This window comes from Equus quagga, chromosome 20 (genome assembly GCF_021613505.1).
Source record: "Equus quagga isolate Etosha38 chromosome 20, UCLA_HA_Equagga_1.0, whole genome shotgun sequence".
Lineage (NCBI taxonomy): Eukaryota > Metazoa > Chordata > Mammalia > Perissodactyla > Equidae > Equus > Equus quagga.
Genome location: NC_060286.1, coordinates 14383260 through 14403215, shown reverse-complemented (window position 1 = coordinate 14403215; position 19956 = coordinate 14383260). Strand labels below are relative to the sequence as shown.

Below are 19956 nucleotides of genomic sequence, written 5' to 3'. Positions count from 1 at the left end.
AAGCAGAAAAGATTTATTTGTTTCATTTCACTTTCTTTTTTTTAAAGATTTTATTTTTCCTTTTTCTCCCAAAGCCCCCCGGTACATAGTTGTGTATTTTTAGTTGTGGGTCCTTCTAGTTGTGGCATATGGGACGCCGCCTCAGCAAGGCTTGATGAGCGGTGCCATGTCTGTGCCCAGGATTTGAAGTGGCGAAACCCTGGGCCACCTCAGCGGAGCGTGAATGTAACCACTCGGCCACGGGGCCGGCCCCTCATTTTGCTTTTTAACTTACCCACTCACAGTCAATTCCAAGTACCGGGAAATCTTCTAGCTCACTCCTCAGCAAGGGCTCGATCTGATCCCACTCTGCCCCGTGAGACACAGTCACCACCTTTGCCTCGAGGATCTTCTCCTCCCACGAGGCTCTGGGGGCACTGGGGCGCAGCTGCTCTTCTTCCGGAGGGGGCGGCTCTCTCCTGTCTCGTGCTTGCTGCTGCTGCTGCTGCTGCCGCCGCAGGGTCACACAACTCATTTTACTTCTCCGGCGCTGGATGCCTTTCCAGAGGACAAACCCCCCCACAGCCACACCAAGAAGGGTGGTCACTGTCAAAGCCACTAAGTGTCTCGACATCTTTGACTTTTCTGCTGTCTAGGAAAGCATATCACTAATCCCACAACCTGCAAAACAAATGCAACAATATGTTTACACACAGAATTTAAACCAATATGGAAACTAGTTTTCCCCTAAAAAGTATTCCATTCCAATCCATGTGCCAGCAAACTAAAAAACTGCTACACCTTTCCACATGAAACAGTGATATGTTAATTTTCTCACTTTCCTACCTTCTGTACTCCATCTCCATCTCCATTCTCACCTGGGGAAACCCCCTTGCTCTCTACCAGTTGCCCGGAGCTCTCCTAACCACATAAGATCATGTCAGTCAAAACAATAAGCTGGACTCTCACTTCCACTTGCTGATCTATTAGTGAGCAAATTTCAGTTCACGGGTCTTCTTCAACGTGTTTGCACTTTAAACCTTCAATCTCTAACAGCTGAATGGAAACTTCTGCTTTTCAATGAAAAAACTGAATCATCTGTAAGTTGGGGGGAAGATTTCTTTGCTTTTCTGGAAGGTGTGGCCAGTGGGGGACAAAGCACACAGGCTTGAGTAAGCGTGGATTTTCTGTTGCTCCAGAAGTCTCCGCAGTTCTCCATAGAAACAGACTCAGTTATTGAGGGTGAGCTAGGGCAGAACAAAAAGGAAGGCGGGACTAGAAAAGAAAAGGACAGAGCTTAGAGAGAGATCCAAGACGCTCAGGAGGAGCCTGCAAATTGAAATGTCCATAGGGTCAAGACAGGGTAACATAAGCAAGTAAAGCAAGCCAAGCACAAGAAAAGTGACACAGACGCCCCAGTAAATATGTAGGAACCATCTTCATTTCTACCATGAAATAGTCTCCTTATCATTTGTCTTATAACATGGTTTTCTCCATCTTTTTTTTTCCTATTTTTGACAGAGAAATAGGTATATAGTACTATTCTGTACTATTTAAAAAACCACAGTAAAAGCATAACAATAAATGGGAAGCGGCCCTTGGCCTCAGTGATGGAGACGAAACATGGAACAGCAACCACCGAGCACGAGCTGACTGATCCTGTTCGGGAAGAAGGCCCAGTGCCTTCAGATAACTTGAGTATTCAAGGGAAGTCAGATATTGGGATTTTACGTGAAATGTCACCATTTTCAAGTGTCAGCAGCAAATTCACAGTTTTTAAAACACTGTGCCAACCAAACAAAAACACTCTGGGCTCTGGGCTACCCATCTGTGGGCTCTGTTCTAAAATCTGTATTGCCCACAGACTCAGCGATCTGCCAGACTCCACCTACACTTCTCTATGGCTGAGGGTTTCTCATAGAATGTGTACTGTTTTTATCACTTTTAAAAAGATTCAACAGCAAAGTTTTAAAAATAATTTAATATCTACAACAACCCTGGGCTATAATCATGCCTACAGAAATATTCGGCATTGGAGAGGAAAAATGGAATCACAACAATTATTACACTACTAACGAAAATAGTAAAATGGCTACCCTTTTTAAAAACTATTGGGGGCCAGCCCCATGGCCAAGTGGTTAAGTTCACATGCTCTGCTTCGGCAGCCCAGGGTTTCGCCGGTTTGGATCCTGGGAGCAGACACGGCACTGCTCATCAAGCCATGCTGAGGTGGCGTCCCACATGTCACAACTAGAAGGACCCACAATTAAAAATACATGACTATGTACCAGGGGGCTTTGGGAGAAAAGGTAAAAATTTAAAAAAAAATCTTTGAAAAAAAACAACAAAAAAAACTATTGGCTTTACTGCGGAAACTGTGCTAAGTACTCATATATACTTTCTCCTAAACTTTTACTGAAAAGGAAACTGAGGCTTAATGAGATTAAAGAACTTGCACAGAGAGATTTCCTAATTAAAATAATCTGAGAAAGGAGGGAGAAATATAAAAAAATAATAAATTTTTTAAAAAAATAAAATAATCTGAGAAGATATAAAAACTCTTCCCTTTCCCATGCTAAACAATACAAATGCTGGAGACAACACTGAGAAGATAAAAGTTTAATACACAATCGAACTCAAAAAGAAGAAAGGGAAATCATCAGAAATGGAAGAGTGGAAGCCCCAGGGGTGGGAGGTAACGCTGGGCAGAGATAAAGCTGGTCCATCAGCAGCCCAGGGACAGACGTCTAGGCCACAGAACCAGGGCGTAGCTGGGACCCAAGAGAGTGCCACCTTGTCCATGAACAGGAACCTGAAAGTGTGCACCCACCGTGGCCCAGGCCAGCCACCTGCTCAAGGCTGAGAGCACGACCAGAGTCCCTCAGGAGAGAGCACACCCTCAAGCCTGCACTCTGGACCAGTACAGGGCCCAAGTTATTATTATCCTCCTAAAAGGAAACCCTAAGGAAGGAACTAAAACTAAAATGGTCAGAATTGGTGAATTCTGTTGGGACCAGGCAGAGTCGATCATAAAACTGTTTCATATACACATGTTTCTACCATGCAGGAAACATGCCAGACCTCCCTAGGAGACCAGTCCCTAGATGAGCACTCACCAACAGATCAAAACAAAAGCGAGAAACCCCAGCCAAGCAGGACAGATCAGAGCCATCAAACAAAAATACCCACATCTGAGATCCGAAAGGGCCTTGAAAGTAAGAACATTCAGGGAAATAAAGGAAAATAAAATCTAAAACATGCAGAGGAGGCAACAGAAAGTAGAAATTCTACATATGAAAAATATCAGTTAAAATTTTTTAATACTCAATACACAGGCGAAACAGCAGATCAGACATAGAGAGAGAGAGAGTTACGGAATTGAAGAGAAACGTGAGGAAGTTACTTAGAACGTAGCCCAGAGACAAGGAGGTAGAAAACATAACAGCGGAGCATGGAGGATGGATTGGGAAACTCAATATCCACATAATGAAGATTTGGAAGACGAAGGAGGTCAGATTTGGTAGAGTTCTCTGAGTCCCAAGCTGGATAAGTTAAATTCACCCACAAAAAGATTTGTATAAGTTCACCAAGAAGACATAACACTTATAAGCACATATATACACCCAACACAGGAGCACAAAAGTACACAAAGCAACTATTAACAAACCAAAAAGGAGATATTAATGACAACACAATAATAGCAGGGGACCTTAACACCCCACTTACATCAATGGACAGATCATCCAGACAGACAGCCAACAAGGAAACAGTAGATTTAAACAAAAAACTAGACTAGATGGACTTAACAGATATATACAGAACACTTCATCCAAAAATAACAGATACACATTCTTTTCAAGTACACATGGAACATTTTCAAAGACAGACCATATGTTGGGAAACAAGGCAAGCCTCAATAAATTTAACAAGACTGAAATCATATCAATGGGGCCAGCCCGGTGGCATAATGGTTAAGTTCATGTGCTCTGCTTCAGTGGCCCGGGGTTCACAGGTTTGGATCCTGGGAGCAGACTTAGCAGCATTGCTCATCAAGCCATGCCATGACGGCATCCAAAAAAAATAGGGGAAGACTGATACAGATGTTAGCTCAGTGGCAATCTTTCTCAAGCAAAAACAGAAAGATTGGCAACAGATGTTAGCTCAGGGCCAATCTTCCTCACATACAAAAAAAAAAAAGAAATCCTATCGAGTACCTTTTCTGATCATAATGCTATGAAACTAGAAATCAACTACAAGAAAAAAGCTGGGAAAGTGACAAACGTGGAGAGCAAACAACATGCTACTGAACAACCAATGGATCACTGAAGAAATTAAAGGAGAAAAAAAAATATCTGGAGACAAATGAGAATGAAAATACACCATACCAACTCACATGGGATGCAGCTAGAGCGGTCCTAAGAGGGAAATTCTTGGCAATACAGGCCCATCTTAAAAAACAAGAAAAATCTCAAACACACAATCTTAAACTACACTTAACAGAATTAGAAAAAGAACAACAAACAAAGCCCAAAGTCAGCAGAAAGAGGGAAATAATAAAAATTAGAGCAGAAATAAATGAAATTGAAACCAGAAAAACAGTAGAAAGGATCAATGAAACAAAGAGCTGGTTCTTTGAGAAGATAAACACAATTGACAAACTCTTAGCCAGACTCACTAAGAAAAAGAGAGAGAAGGCTCAAATAAATAAAATTAGAAATGAAAGAGGAGAACTTATAACAGATACCACAGAAATACAGAGGATTATAAGAGAATACTGTGAAAAAACTATATGCCAACAAATTGGACAATCTAGAAGAAATGGATAAATTCTTAGACTCATACAACCTCCCAAAACAGAACCAAGAAGAAATAGAGAATCTGAATAGACTAATCACAATAAAGAGATTGAAACAGTAATCAAAAACCTGCCCAAAAATAAAAGTCCAGGAACAGATGGCTTCCCTGGGAAAATTCTACCAAACATTCAAAGAAGATTTAATACCTATCCTTCTCAAACTATTCCAAAAAATTGAGGACGACAAAATACTTCCTAACACATTCTATGAGGCCAACATCACCCTGATCCCAAAGCCAGAGATGGACAACACAAAGAAGGAAAATTACAGGCCAATATCGCTGATGAACACAGATGTAAAAATCCACAACAAAATACTGGCAAACTGAATACAGCAATACATTAAAAAGATCATATACCATGATCAAGTGTGATTTATACCAGGGATGTAGGGATGGTTCAACATCTGCAAATCAATGTGATATACCTCATTAACAAAAGGATGAATAAAAACCACAAGATCATCTCAATAGATGTACAGAAAGCATTCGACAGGATCCAACATCCACTTATGATAAAAACTCTCAACAAAATGAGTATAGAAGGAAAGTACCTCAACATAATAAAGGCCATATATGACAAACCCACAGCCAATATCACACTCAACAGGGAAAAAGTACAAGCCATCCCTCTGAGAACAGAAACAAGACAAGGGTGACCATTCTTGCCACTCTTATTCAACATAGTCCTGGAGGTGTTGGCCAGAGCAATTAGGCAAGAAAAAGAAATAAAAGGAATCAAAATAGGCAATGAAGAAGTGAAACTCTTGCTATTTGCAGATGACATGATTTTATACATAGAAAACCCTAAAGAATCCATAGGAAAAGTATTAGAAATACTCAACAACAGCAAAGTTACAGGGTACAAAATCAACTTACAAAAAACAGCTGCATTTCTATACACTAAAAATGAACTAGCCGAAAGAGAACTCAAGAATACAATCCCATTTATAATTGCAACAAAAAGAATAAAGTATTTGGGAATAAATTTAACCAAGGAGGTGAAAGACCTATACAATGAAAACTGTAAGACACTATTGAAAGAAATCAACATGACATAAAGAAATGGAAAGAGATTCCATGCACATGGATTGGAAGAGTAAATATAGTTAAAATGTCCATACTAACAAAAGCAATCTACAGATTCAATGCAATCCCAATCAAAATCCCAATGACGTTCTTCATAGAAATAGAACAAAGAATCCTAAAATTCATATGGGGCAAGAAAAGACCCTGAATAGCTAAAGAAATCATGAGAAAAAAGAACAAAGCTGGAGGCACCACAATCCCTGATTTCAAAATACACTGCAAAGCTATAGTAATCAAAACAGCATGGTGCTGGTACAAAAACAGGCACACAGATCAGTGGAACAGAATTGAAAGCCCAGGAATAAAACCACACATCTACAGATAGCTAATCTTCGACAAAGAAGCTAAGAACATACAATGGAGAAAGGAAAGTCTCTTCAATAAATGGTGTTGGGAAAACTGGACAGCCACATGCAAAAGAATGAAGATGCCATTATCTTTCACCATACACAAAAATTAACTCAAAATGGATCAAAGACTTGAAGGTAAGACATGAAACCATACAACTCCTAGAAGAAAATATAGGCAGTACACTCTCTGACATCAGTCTTAGACGGATCTTTTCGAATACCATGTCTACATGGACAAGGGAAACAAAAGAAAAAATAAACAAGTGGGATTTCATCAGACTAAAGAGCTTCTGCAAGGCAAAGGACACCAGGAACAAAACAAAAAGACAACCCACTGACTGAGAGAAAACTTTCGTAAGTCACATATTATCTCCAAAATATATAAAGTGGGTTAACATCCAAAATATATAAAGAATGCACACAAATGAACAACAAAAAACAGACAATGCAATCAAAAAATGCACAGAGGATATGAACAGACAATTTTCCAAAGAAGATACACAGAAAGCCAATAAGCACATGAAAAGATGCTCAAAATCACGAATCATAAGGGAAATGCAAATCAAAACTACACTAAGATATCACCCTACACTCATTAGAATGGCTATAATCACCAAGACAAAAAATAACAAATGTTGGAGAGGTTGTGGAGAAAAGGGAACCCTCATACACTGCTGGTGGGAATGCAAACTGGTGCAGCCCCTATGGAAAACAGTATGGAGATTCCTTGAAAAACTAAAAATAGAATTACCATACGACCCAGCTATCCCACTACTGGGTATTTATCCAAAGAACTTGAAATCAACAATGCAAAGAGACTTATGCACCCTATGTCCATTGTAGCATTAGTCACAATAGCCAAGACGGGAAGCAACCCAAGTGCCCATCAACTGATGATTGGATAAAGATGTGGTATATATACAATGGAATAGTGCTCAGCCTTCAAAAAAGACAAAATTTTCCCATTTACAACGTGAATGGACCTTGAGGGTATTATGTTAAGTGAAATAAGCCAGATAGAGAAAGGCAAACACCCCATGATTTCACTCACATGAGGAAGATAAACATGTGGACAAAGAGAACAGATTAGTGGTTACCAGAGGGAAAGGGGTGTTGGGTGGTGGGCATAAGGGGTAAATGGGCACATATATATTGAGACTGACAAATGATAATGTACAACTGAAATTTCACAATGTTATAAACTATTATGGTCTTAATAAAAAATATATAAAAATCATTCTCAGTTCATGGGCTGTGCAAAACAGGCAGAAGACCAGATCTAAGGAAAAAAAAAACAAAAAAGACACTAAAATGCTCATAAAGGAAGTGGATTCACAATGACAAAGAGAATGGCACTGGGCAATGAGCAGATGCGAGATTTTAACCCAAATCTATAAGACAAAAAGTGGTCAGAGAGGCGCTAGGGAGTGGCCTGGTGGTGTAGTAGTTAAGTTTGCATGATCCACTTCGGCAGCCCAGAGTTCATGGGTTCGGATCACAGGTGCAGACCTACACACCACTCATCAAGCCATGCTGTGGCAGGGTCCCACATACAAAATAGAGGAAGATTGGCACAGATGTTAGCTCAGTGACAGTCTTCCTCAAGCAAAAAGAGGAAGATTAGCAACAGATGTTAGCTCAGTGCCAATTTTCCTCACCAAAAAAAAAAAAGTGGTCAACCAATATGCCCTATGGAATCCTGAAGAGGCAGTGAAGATTATAAGGGAGCCATGATGCTGAAAACTAATGTGTTATTTGAAAAATGTAGAACAGAACAGTGCATCTTCTACCCCTTAATCCACAAGTGACTACCTGGAGGCAGGGAGCTTCCCAAAGGCAACAATTGCTGTCCTTTCTATCACCATATATTAACTTGGCTTGTTAGTGGATTTCCTATATGGAATAACATATCATGTATGCTTTGGTGTCTGACTTCTTTTGCTCATCATCCACGTTACTGGATGAATAGAAGCTTATTTCTTTCTTTGTTGAGGCTATTCCATTGTGTGGATCTACCACAATGTGTTTATTCATTTTCCTGTTGATGGACATTTGGGTTGATTCCAGTTTGTAACTAGCATGAACAAAGTTGCTGTTCCTGTACACACACACACACAAAAAGATGTATAAGAATGTTCTTAACAGCTTTATTCCTAACAGCCAAAACCTGGAAACAGCCCAAGTGGTGGGTACATCCATACAATGGAATACTACTCAGCAATAAAAAGGAATGAATTACTGATACACGCAACATGGATGAATCTCAAAAAACATTAGACTGAGTGAAAGAAGCCAGACACAAAAGAGGTACTGTATGGTTCTCTTTATATAAAGTTCTAGAACAGCTAAAACTAATCTATGGTAGAAAAAAATCTGAACACTAGTTGCCTCTGGGGGAGGAGAGTACAGGGAACAGACATTTAAGCTGAGCACTGAATAAGTGAAAAGGAGCCAGTCATGCCAAATTCTACGGAAGGGCATTTCAGGCATGAGAGAACTTTCCGGGACTGTGGTAAAGTTCCCTGTCTTGATGGGGGTTTGGCTTATGCAGGTGTACGCATTTGCCAAAATTCAGAGATCTTTCTGATTTTTCTCCTGTTGGCCTGACTGATGAATGAATAACTATTGGTTTATTCACTGTCTCTCTTTCCCACTAGAATGTAAACCCCATGACACAGGGATCCTAACTGGCTTCTTTACCACCACATACATCCCTAGCAACTAGCACAGAGCTGACAACAAGAAGTATTTATAGAATGAACAAAACTCAATTCAAGGTATTATATGTTAACATTTTATGATTTCTCTAATTCAATCATCGAATTACAAAAATCTATTCAAATGAAAAATTTTTTTTCCCTTGTTGAGCCTTGATGCTATAAAACAGCAGTATGGTTCAATACCGGGCTAGGAGTGAGAAAAATCAAATCTTGTATTATAGACTGAATATGTGTCCCTCCAAAACACATATGTTGAAACCCTATCCCCTAATGTGATGGTATTAGGAGGTGGGGCCTTTGGAAGGCAATTAGGATTAGACGAGGTCGTGAGGGTGGAGCCCTTGAGAATGGGATCAGAGGCCACATAAAAGTCAGAAGAGAGCATGCTTCCTTTCTGTGATCTCTGCCATGTGAGGACACAAGGAGAGGTCAGGAGTCGCAACCCGGAAAAGAGCTCTCATCAGGACCAAGCCATGCTGGCACCCTGATCTCCGACTTGCAGCCTCCAGAACTGTGAGAAATAAATTTCTGTTTACAAGCCACCCAGTCTGTGGTATTCTATTATAGCAGCCCGAACAGACTAAGACACCTTGCTAAAGGCTCGCTCCGGAATCCAAACCTTTCAATGCCTCGCCATCTCCTGTGACTTAATCTGCCATTCTTGTTTTTTTTAATTGCATAAAATAATTAAACAGCAAACTGATAACAGTGGTTACATAAGGTAGTAGGATTATAAATAATTCTGATTTTTCAAATTCTGTATGAGTACGTATATATTCATAATTAGAGAAAAACAAGTTTTTTTTAATGGGGCTTTTTAGCGATAGACAATGTAAATATTCCACTTAACACTTAAGACAGACGATTATATTCCTGAAATAAATCCTGTTTTAATGAATTAAACAAATATGTCAATGTGTCAGAGAGTAGCATAAGGTAGAGGATAGCAACAGGGACCCTAGAGTCTAATACCCTGGGTTCAAATCCCACCTCTGCCACTTGCTAGCTATTATACAAACTTGGACAATTTAGTGAAATTCTCTAAGCCCCAGTTTCCTTATCGGTAAATGGGAAAGACAGTATCTACCATGTAGGATCATTGCGAGGCTTCAGTAAGATGTCAATATACTTCACCCAGCACATTGGCTAGCACATTAGGGTTCAACAAATGTTGCCAATTACTACCACTGGGGTTCTACAAACCACAGAACTCCCATCAAAAGGAAAAAAAGAATCACAGAGTTAAAATTTAGGAGCCAAATTCAGCTCCCATACAATTCAAGAATCCTTTCCGTGCTAATCCTGACAGATCACGACCTGGTTTCTACCTGAATATTCTAAGAACGGAGTTCATTACCTCAAGAGGCAGCTTTTATTGAAAAGTCCTTGTATTCTCTAAAAGTTCCCTACATAGAGATTGCTCTCTTTGATGCTCAGTCTGGCTTCAAAATGACAAAAGTGTTCACTCCCTCCTGAGAGCTGCGAAATATGTTAAGACAGCTCTTACGACCTCCCTTAGAACATCTTACTTAACCCAACCAGTCTTCCTGTGACCTAGTTGACAGGCCACTGACCGTTGTGGCCAGATTCTTCTGAAGAGCTCGAAGTTTGTCAATGTACCTCTTAAAATGTGGCCCCCAGGTCTGTATTCATCATGGTCTAATTGGTGTGGACCACACTGACACTATTACTTCCCAAAGTCTGGACCCTGTATTTTATTAATGCTGTATGAAATGACATGTTTGTGAGTAGCAGAATCACACTAAGGGGTCATATAAAGCTTGTGGTAAATTAAAATTCATTGATACCAAATCAAGTTCCCCATTTTATATATTCATAATTTATACTTTGCACTTAAATCCAAAGCTTTACATTTTTCTTCTCAATTATATCTTGTTTGTTTCAGCCAAATGTTTCATCCTTTGAGACCAATTTGCATTTTGATTGTGCCTTCCCTCTCAATTAAAACATGATTTTGTAAAGAAAAGTGAATTTGTTTTCAAAGAAAATAACATCTTCTAACATGTTTTTATTAATTCATTTCTAAAAGTCATTTTTGCATATCATACTGTCTATATTTAATAACATTAAAATGAGGTTACATTAAAGGAGAAAAGCTTAAAAAAAAATTATTATTGACTTGCTTCCACTGAGAAGGGATCCCCTCAGATTTGGAGCTCCCAGGTGCACAGTCTGATTCCCAACCTAGGGGCTGGCCCCGTGGCCGAGTGGTTAAGTTCGCGCGCTCCGCTGCAGGCGGCCCAGTGTTTCATTGGTTCGAATCCTGGGCGCTGACATGGCACTGCTCATCAGACCACGCTGAGGCGGCGTCCCACATGCCACAACTAGAAGGACCCACAACTAAGAATATACAACTATGTACCGGGGGGCTTTGGGGAGAAAAAGGAAAAAAAACATAAGATAAAAAATAATAAAAAAAAAAAGATCGATTCCCGACCTATTCTTCATCATGTGTGGCCTGTGTAAAAGAAAGGCCTCAGAGGGAAACTGAAGGAGCAAATAGGGTACCTCCATAGGAGGGAACCCTGGCAACATTCAAGAAACATATTAATTTATTTTTATTGAGAGAGGTTTTGTGCAGGGTTTTTTCCAGCCAAAGGATTCACTCAGCAAACACATATACAGCACCTTCAGTAAGTCAGACATTGTGCTGGACTCTCAGTAAAAAGGGTTAAAAGGCACGATCTGCTTTCATAAATTCAGGATTCAGGAAAGGAGAAACACATGTAACGAACAATTTGCAGCACAGTGAGACAACACCAACAACAGAAGCACACAGTACACGGATGGGAAAGAGAAAGAGCGGGGTATCATTAAGAGAAACACTTGCTGAGAGAGATGATATCTGAGATCGGTACTGGCATTAAAAAATGAGCAAAAGTTCTCCAGGGGCACAAGGCAGAGAGAAGGGCACTTGAGGCAGAGGGAGCAGCAGGTGCAAGGACACAGCATGGGTACAGACGCAACACGGTGCAGGGGGAAATGTTCAAGCAAACTTTACATGCACTGTAAGTGTAAAATACTTACCGAATTTTGAAGACTCACTTCAAAAAAAAATGAAAATATCACTGATAATTTCCATATTGATGTTTCTGTGTGAGGAAGATTTGCCCTGAGCTAACATCTGTGCCAGTCTTCCTCTATTTTCTATGTGCGTGGCTGCCACAGCATGGCTTGATGAGTGGTGTATAGGTCTGCACCTGGGATCTGAACCTGAGAACTCCAGGCTGCTGAAGTGGAGTGAACTTAACCACTACACCACCAGGCTGGGCCCCCACATTGATTTTTAAGGTGATCTTTTTTTATTGTAGTGAAATATACATAACACAAAATTTATCATTTTCACCATTTTTAAGTATACAATTCAGTGGTATTAACCACATTCACAATGTTGTGCGATCAACACCACCATCCATTTCCAGAACTTCTTCATTATCCCAAACAGAAACTCTGTACCCACTAAACAATAACCTCCCATTCTCCCCTCCCCCAACCCCTGGTAACCTCTACTATACTTTCTATGAATTCCATATTCATTTTTTAGATCTCTGTTGAAGTAATATTTTGGATACACTGGGTTAAATAAAACATGTTATTAAAATTAAGTTAACCTTGTTTCCTTTTATATTTTAATGTGACTACTTGAAAATTTTATTTACAGGGCTCACATTATATTTCTACTGGACAGTGCTATGCTAGAGCATATGTAAGTAAGGAAATAGAGATGATGCTGGAACGAGTAGATGCAGGTCAAGTCATAAAGGGCCTTATATTACCTTATAAGATAAAATCTTACAAGTAGTGGAGAGCCAATAACAAACTTCTAAGGGGAGGGACATATTTCAAAGAATGCCATGTTGGCAGTGTGGGTGCTAGACCGGAGGAGGACAAGGCTAGAAGCAGGAGACAGGTTAGAAGAGTCACAGCAGTAGAGCTGAGAGGGGAGGAAGATTCAAATCAGGGCAGAAGAGGACTGGATGGAAAAGAACCACAGCTCGTAACAGAATGGCTGCATCACAATCACCTGGATACGTAAACAAGTCATAACTGTCACAACTTACAAGATAATTGTGAAAGTCTGATCAATATAAAATCAATAGCTTTCTAAGCTCATTATAAAAATATGAAGAAAATCCCATTCATAACAGCAATATATACTATTTTAAAACTACACAAAACAATCACATATACACACACACAAACCTAGGTATAAACGCAACAAGAAATGTGTAAGATCAATATGAAGAAAAACAGAAAGCTTTACTAATGACAGAGAAGACAACTGGAAGAGCAGAGACATATTAAAGCAGCTAACACAGAGCATATATCATGTGCCAGGCACTTTACACATATATGTACTCATGTATACATGACTCATTTAATTCTTTCAACAACTCTCTGCAGAAGGTACTATAATCATCCTATTTTTTTAAAAAAAAGAAGGGAAGAATAACTGTTTTACAGAAATACTCAAAACAATATATGAATTCAATACAAACTTAATTTTTTTAAACTTTTTAGAGCCAGCCCTGATGGCCTAGTGGTTAAAGTTCAGTGCTCACCAGTTTGGCAGCCTGGGTTCACTTCCCAGTCGCGGAACCACACCAGTGGTCTAGTTGCCATGCTGTGTTGGTGGCTCACATAGAAGAACTAGAACAATTTACACCTAAATATACAACCATGTCCTGGGGCTTTGGGAAAGGAAAACAAAAAAATTTTTTAAAAATGAATTGACCATCAAGAAAGTGAAAAGACAACGCACAGAATGGGAGGAAATATTTGCAAGTCATATATCTGGTAAGGGCATGTATCAAGAGTATATAAAGAACTTACGACTCAATAATAAAAAGAAAAACTAATTAAAAATGACCGAGGAGTTGAATAGACATTTCTTCAAAGAAGATACACAAATGGCCAATAAGCACATGAAAAGATGCTCAACATCATTAGCTATTAGGGAAATGCAAATCAAAGTCACAGTGAGATACCACTTCACACCCACTAGGATGGCTCTAATCAAAAAGATAAGAGCTGGCAATAATATGGAGATATTAGAGCTTGCATACACGCCTAGTGGGAATGTAAAATGGTGCATCTGTTTTGGAAAACAGTCTGGCAGTTCCTCAAATAATTAAACAGAGAGTTGCTAATCACCCAGAAAGTCCACTCCTAGGTATATATCCAAGAGGAATGAAAATATATGTCCACACAAAGGTTCACAGCAGCACTATTCATAATAGCCAAAAAGTGGAAACAATCCAAATATCCATCAGCTGATAAATGGATAAATAAAATGTAGCATATTCATAATATTATGGATGGAATTGTGTCCCCCAAAAAGATATGTTGAAGTCCTAGCCCCCGGTACCTGTGAATGTGACCTTATTTCAAAATAAGGTCTTCGTACACATAATCAAGTTAAAATCAGGTCATACTGGAGTCGGGTGGGCCTTTAATCCAACATACCTGGTGTTCTCACATGAGGGGAGAAGAGACGCAGAGACAGACTCGCACAGAGAGAATTAGGATGTGAAGACAGACACTTGGGGAAGAAAGCCGTGTGAAGACAGAGGCAGAGGTTGGAGTCAACCAGCTGCAGACGAGGACTGCCAGCCACCAGTAGAAGCTGGGAAGAGGCAAGAAAAGATCCTCCCACAGCCCTCAGAGAGAGCACAGCCCTGCTGACTCCTTGACTTTGGACTTCACAGCCTCCAGAACTGTGAGAGAACACGTTTCTGTCACTGAAAGCTACTGCAAGGTGTGTGTGTCACTTTGTTACTGTAGCCCTAGGAGACAAATACACCACAGGATGGAATTTTATTCAGCAATAAAAACGAATGAGTACTGATACACGACACAACACAGATGAACTTTGAAAACATTATGCTAAGTGAAAGAAGGTAGTCACGAAAGACCACAAATTGTATGACTCCATTTACACAAAATATTCAGATCTATAAAGGCAGTAAGATAGTGGTTGCCTAAGGCCAGGGTACCGGGGAATGGGATAGGGAGTGACTGCTAATAGGTATGGGTTTCTTTTGAGGGTGATAAAAATGTTCTAAAATTAGACTGCGGTGATGGCTGCACAACTGTGAATACACTAAAAGTAATGTACACTTTAAATAATGAATTGTGTGAATTACATCTCAATAAAGCCACCTTAAGAAAAAACTATTTGACAAGCTGATTCTAAAATTATCTGGACAAAAACTGTAAGACTAGACCCCAAATATTATTATTTAAATAACGAGCATGGGAGCTGATAAAGTATATGATTTCCAACAAAATAACAATTATAATTATCATGAGGGAGTATTTTCCCTATCAGATATCAAAGTATAATACATATTTAATATACATATTACATATTTAATATATATTGTGGTATTGGTTCAGCAAAATAGAAAATTAGGCCACAGAACAGAAGAAAGTCCAAAAACAGACTGTGTGTGTGTAAGAAATTAGAACACGATAAATGTGGCGTTTCAGATTAATGGGTCAAGAATGGACTAAATATTCAGAGTGACATTGGAAAACAGTAATTATGCACAAACCATTCACACACACACAGAAATTTTTTTAAAAACTCAAACATATAAGAACTTACAGGAGAAAATATAGTCCTAAGACAAAACCCTGCTCTGCTTCAGCACCACTGATATTTTAGGCCAGAACAATTCTTTGTAGTGGGGGCTCTCTTGTGTACTGTAGGATCATTAGCGGCATCCTGGCTTCTACCTGTTGGACGCCAGCAGCACCACCACTAAAAACTGGTGTTTTGGACAACCAAAAACTGTCTCCTGACATTGCCAAATGGCCCATCCTAGAAGGCAAAATATCTCCCCCATTTGAGAATCAGTGGGGTAGCCACAAAATACAAGATATACACAGTAAAAGATTGACACATTTAAAGATAAAACTTAAAACTTTGGTTCAACAAGGAGGCCACATGGTTAAAAAAGACAAGCAACAACTTTACAAAGTACCAAGTTTGGAATAAACATTTAAAACATATATACATGACAAAGGATTAATATCCAAAATACATAAAACACTACTATATATAAAAAGACAACTCAATAGAAATAGACATTTCTCAAAAGAGGAAATACAAATAGCCAACAATCATGAAAAGATGCTCAATCTCATGAGTAACCAGGAAATACCAATTAAAACACCAATTAGAATCATTTCCCACTCATCAGATTGGCAAATATAAGAAAGATTGATACCATTAAATGTTTAAAAGAGTTGGGGAGGGGCTGGCCCCGTGACAGAGTGGTTAAGTTCACGCACTCCACTTCAGTGTCCCAGGGTTTCGCCCGTTCAGATCCTGGGTGCAGACATGGCACCGCTCATCAGACCATGTTGAGGCGGCGTCCTACATGCCACAACTAGAAGGACCCACAACTAAAAATGTACAACTGTGTACCAGAGGGCTTTGGGGAGAAAAAGGAAAAATAAAATCTTAAAAAAAAAAAAACTGGGGAAATAGACATTATTACACACTGTTGGTGGGCAGTTTGGCATTAAATGTCCACACACTCCAGCCCAGCAATTCCACTTGCTGATTTCTGTCCTCGAGAAATGCTCCCATGGGCACAAGATGCATGTGAAGGATGTTCTCTGCCACACCATGTCTAACAGTGAAAAACTGTAAGCAATCTATGGAATCTCACATACTATGGAATTTACAGAGCAAGAATAAAGAATAAGGTGGATCTCTACATATTGACAAAGAAAAAGTTCCAAGACCCCTTTTTCAGCATAAAAACTCAAGTTGCTGAATAGGTACAACATGCTGTATATGTAAAAAAAAAATTTGTAAAAATTTAACACGAAATCTTACATACATATATCTTATACACACAAACATTTGTCAATAAATGTAAAGAAAAAGAAACAGAAAAACACACCTCAAACTGATAATAGTTCTTACGTTGGGGCAAAAGATTAAAGAACAAAAGATGGAGAAGCAAAGAGACAGGTCAAAGAGAATCTATTTAGGTTAAATTTTTGACATGAATTTTTTACAAGATTGTAGGCATGGACTCCAACTAAAACAAATATTTAAAAATAAATACATTTTATTGCTGGCGAGCATGATGCAGTCTATACAGAAACTGATAATAATGTACACCCCAAATTACAGTTATAAACCATTATGACCTCGATAAAATAATTGTGAAAAAACCCTACAAATTACAAAAAATAAATACATTTTTAAAACAAGCTCAACTTGCCCAAGATGAACCATTCCCTCTCCCTATTAAATCTCCCTTCTCCTCACTTCCTAATTCTGAAAACTAAAAACCTTTCAGTGCAGTTCCTTCTGGGCTTGCCACACAACTAAAAAAGCACGATATAAATAACTTAGTGTTTCCAAGGAGTGGGCGTCTAAGGGAGTGTGTCTGCGTCCAACACGGTATCCAAAGCCTATAAAGGTTTGAGTTTGATTACACTCTAACGAAGAGGTGTCAATTTTGTAATAAGTCGTCATTAAGGTTCTCGCTCTGATCTATCCAGGGATGCGAAAAGAGACAGAGGCGGCCGTCAGCGAGGCCCCGAGGCGCGGGCGCGGTCTGCGAGGAAAGGGGTGGTAACGGGGGGCGGGGAGGTCCCCAGGAACCGAGGGAAGGGCTGTACCCAGGGACGTGCACCGCCCGAGGAGCTGCTGGGCGCCGCGGGCTGCGCCTCCCTCTCGGCTGACCGGGTCGGGAAGCCACGCAGGTTTGCTGGATGCTCCCAAGGAGAGAAGGGGGTCCGAGGGGCGGCCCGGGGAGCAGTGAGGGCCGCGGACCCGCGTGAGAGCCCTCGTCGAGCAGCCGGGTGTAGAACCGCCCCGCCGCGGCCCAGGGGGGAGAAGAGGCCGCACCGGGGGGCGGGGAGAGGGGCAGGGCCAAGTCGCCTGGGGACCGCGGGGTCCCCGCAATCAGTCGCCCCCGCACATGGCTCCGGCCCCACGACCCGGCTCCTCAATCGGCACTGGAAACCCCCTCCGTTCCTCGCACATGCCCAGCGAGAGGCCTCGCCAGCCTCTGATGCTCGCTTACCTACGGCCCAGGACCCGACCCGAACACCTGCGGCACCTCCCGTGAAGAACTGGAACCTCCGCGGCCACCTGCGCGCACCCACCCGGATCTACTAGGGCCGAAACCACTTCCGGTCCAGCTACGGGCGAAGAGGACCTACCTCCAGCTGCGGCGTGTACAATGAGCGACGCCATCTTGTACGGAAGCTGCTGTTGCAGCTGTGGCCCCCCAGTTTCTCCGCTGCTGAACAAAGGATCTGCTAAAATTGGAAAGGCTTAACCTCTCTTCAGAAAAGTGATGTTTTTGGTTTTGTTTCTGGGGTGGTATTTTTGTTTCTTTTGGTTTGGGGTTTAAAGGGAGAAGCCTTTGGAACCCTCACATGTGCAATATGGGACATCTATTACTAATTAGCGCGAGTAGTGTTTCTCTATTAATTTTCTTAACTGTTAAGTGGTGAAGGTAAAGAGGAGAGACATTTGTTTAAATAATATATTCCTCATCAGCAGTGCATTTCATACTATAGCCATTATAATAATTTATGCCATCTTTTATAACAACCACCACAATATTTTCCAGTTATATTTAAAATCGTTCAACCAGTCTTTATCAGCAACTATTATATGCGAGGCAGCTAATGTCTGCTCTGTGCTGTTGTTTTGTCATAGAATGTGTAAAACAGAAAGAGAAATGAGATGTGCGTAAGCAATATAAGGTGTAATAATAGCTGCCACTTGTTAACTATGTGCTTGCTCACAGTGTGCTAGGAACTTTGCAAAGTGTTTTACATATTTTATCTCATTTAATCCTCATAACAACCTCGTGAGGCAGTACTGTTATTTGTGCCATTTTGCATAAAATGGAGAAAGGTTAAATAAATTTCTTAAGGTAACCCAGCAAGTTAACATTGTATCTGGGAATTAAACCTCAAAGTGTCTGACTGCACGGCTTGTTTCCCTCATCCTCTCTATATATTGCCTCCAGTACAGAAAAAAAGTTCTGAGTTCCATGAGATAAGTACCAAGGGGGAAATTTCTGGCAGATGTAGAGGATTAACCTCTTGAATTTTAATCTGCTCTATCCTGAAACATCTAAAAAACAAACAAAAATGTAAAGAGGAAATGCAGATTAAAGCCACAATGAGATACCATTACATACCCACCAGAAAGGCAAAATGAAAAGGACAGAAAATACTAAGCACTGGCAACATCGTGGAGCAACCAGAACTCTCATATGCTGCTGAAGGGACCATAAATTGGTACAATCGCTTTGTTAAACTAGTTTGGCCATTGTCAACTAAACCTGAATTTATGCATAGCCTTTCTCCCAACAGTTTCACTCCTAGGGTATATACGCAATAGAAATGTGTACATATGTTCACTAAAAGGACAAGTACATGGGGGTGGCCTGGTGGTGCAGCAGTTAAGTTCACATGCTCCGCTTCAGTGGCCTGGGGTTTGCCAGCCCGGATCCTGGGTGCAGACCTATGCACCGCTTGTCAAGCCACACTGTGGCAGGTGTCCCACATATAGAGGAGGATGGGCACAGATGTCAGGGCCAGTCTTCCTTAGCAAAAAGAGGAGGATTGGCCATGGATGTTAGCTCAGGGCTAATCTTAGAAAAAAAGAAAGGACAAGTACAAAAAAAGCTCATACCCATACCTTGTAATAGCCCTAAACTGGAAACTACCCAAATATCCACGCTGTTAGAAGTCAGTGCAGTGATAACTCTTGGTGGAGTAATGGCTCTGGAAGAGAACATGGGGAGGCTCATGAAGTGCTGAGAATGTTTTATGTCTTAATCCAAGTGTTGGTTTCCATGTGCGTTCAGGTTGCATATTGGTGGGCACTTTTCTGAATGCATGTATAAAAAGTTGTTTTTTTTAAATGAATGTAAAGGAGTGAAAAGTTA

General features: G+C 40.4%; 1 protein-coding gene across 2 annotated transcripts in view; it reads right to left on the bottom strand.

Annotated features, from left to right (window-relative positions):
• LOC124231052 (exonuclease 3'-5' domain-containing protein 2-like) overlaps positions 1–19371 on the bottom strand; it is a 47451-nt gene extending 28080 nt beyond the window's left edge. Inside the window, exons 1-2 of one of the 2 annotated variants that reach the window (XM_046647693.1) lie at positions 18070–19371; positions 275–660 (exon numbers count right to left, since the gene is read on the bottom strand). In XM_046647693.1, coding sequence (XP_046503649.1) covers positions 275–613 — 339 coding nt within the window. In that variant the 5' untranslated portion in view covers positions 614–660; positions 18070–19371. The remainder of the gene's footprint in view (positions 1–274; positions 661–18069) is intronic. The other variant, XM_046647694.1, reaches the window with a different exon arrangement.
• Between the last annotated feature and the right edge of the window lie 585 nt (positions 19372–19956).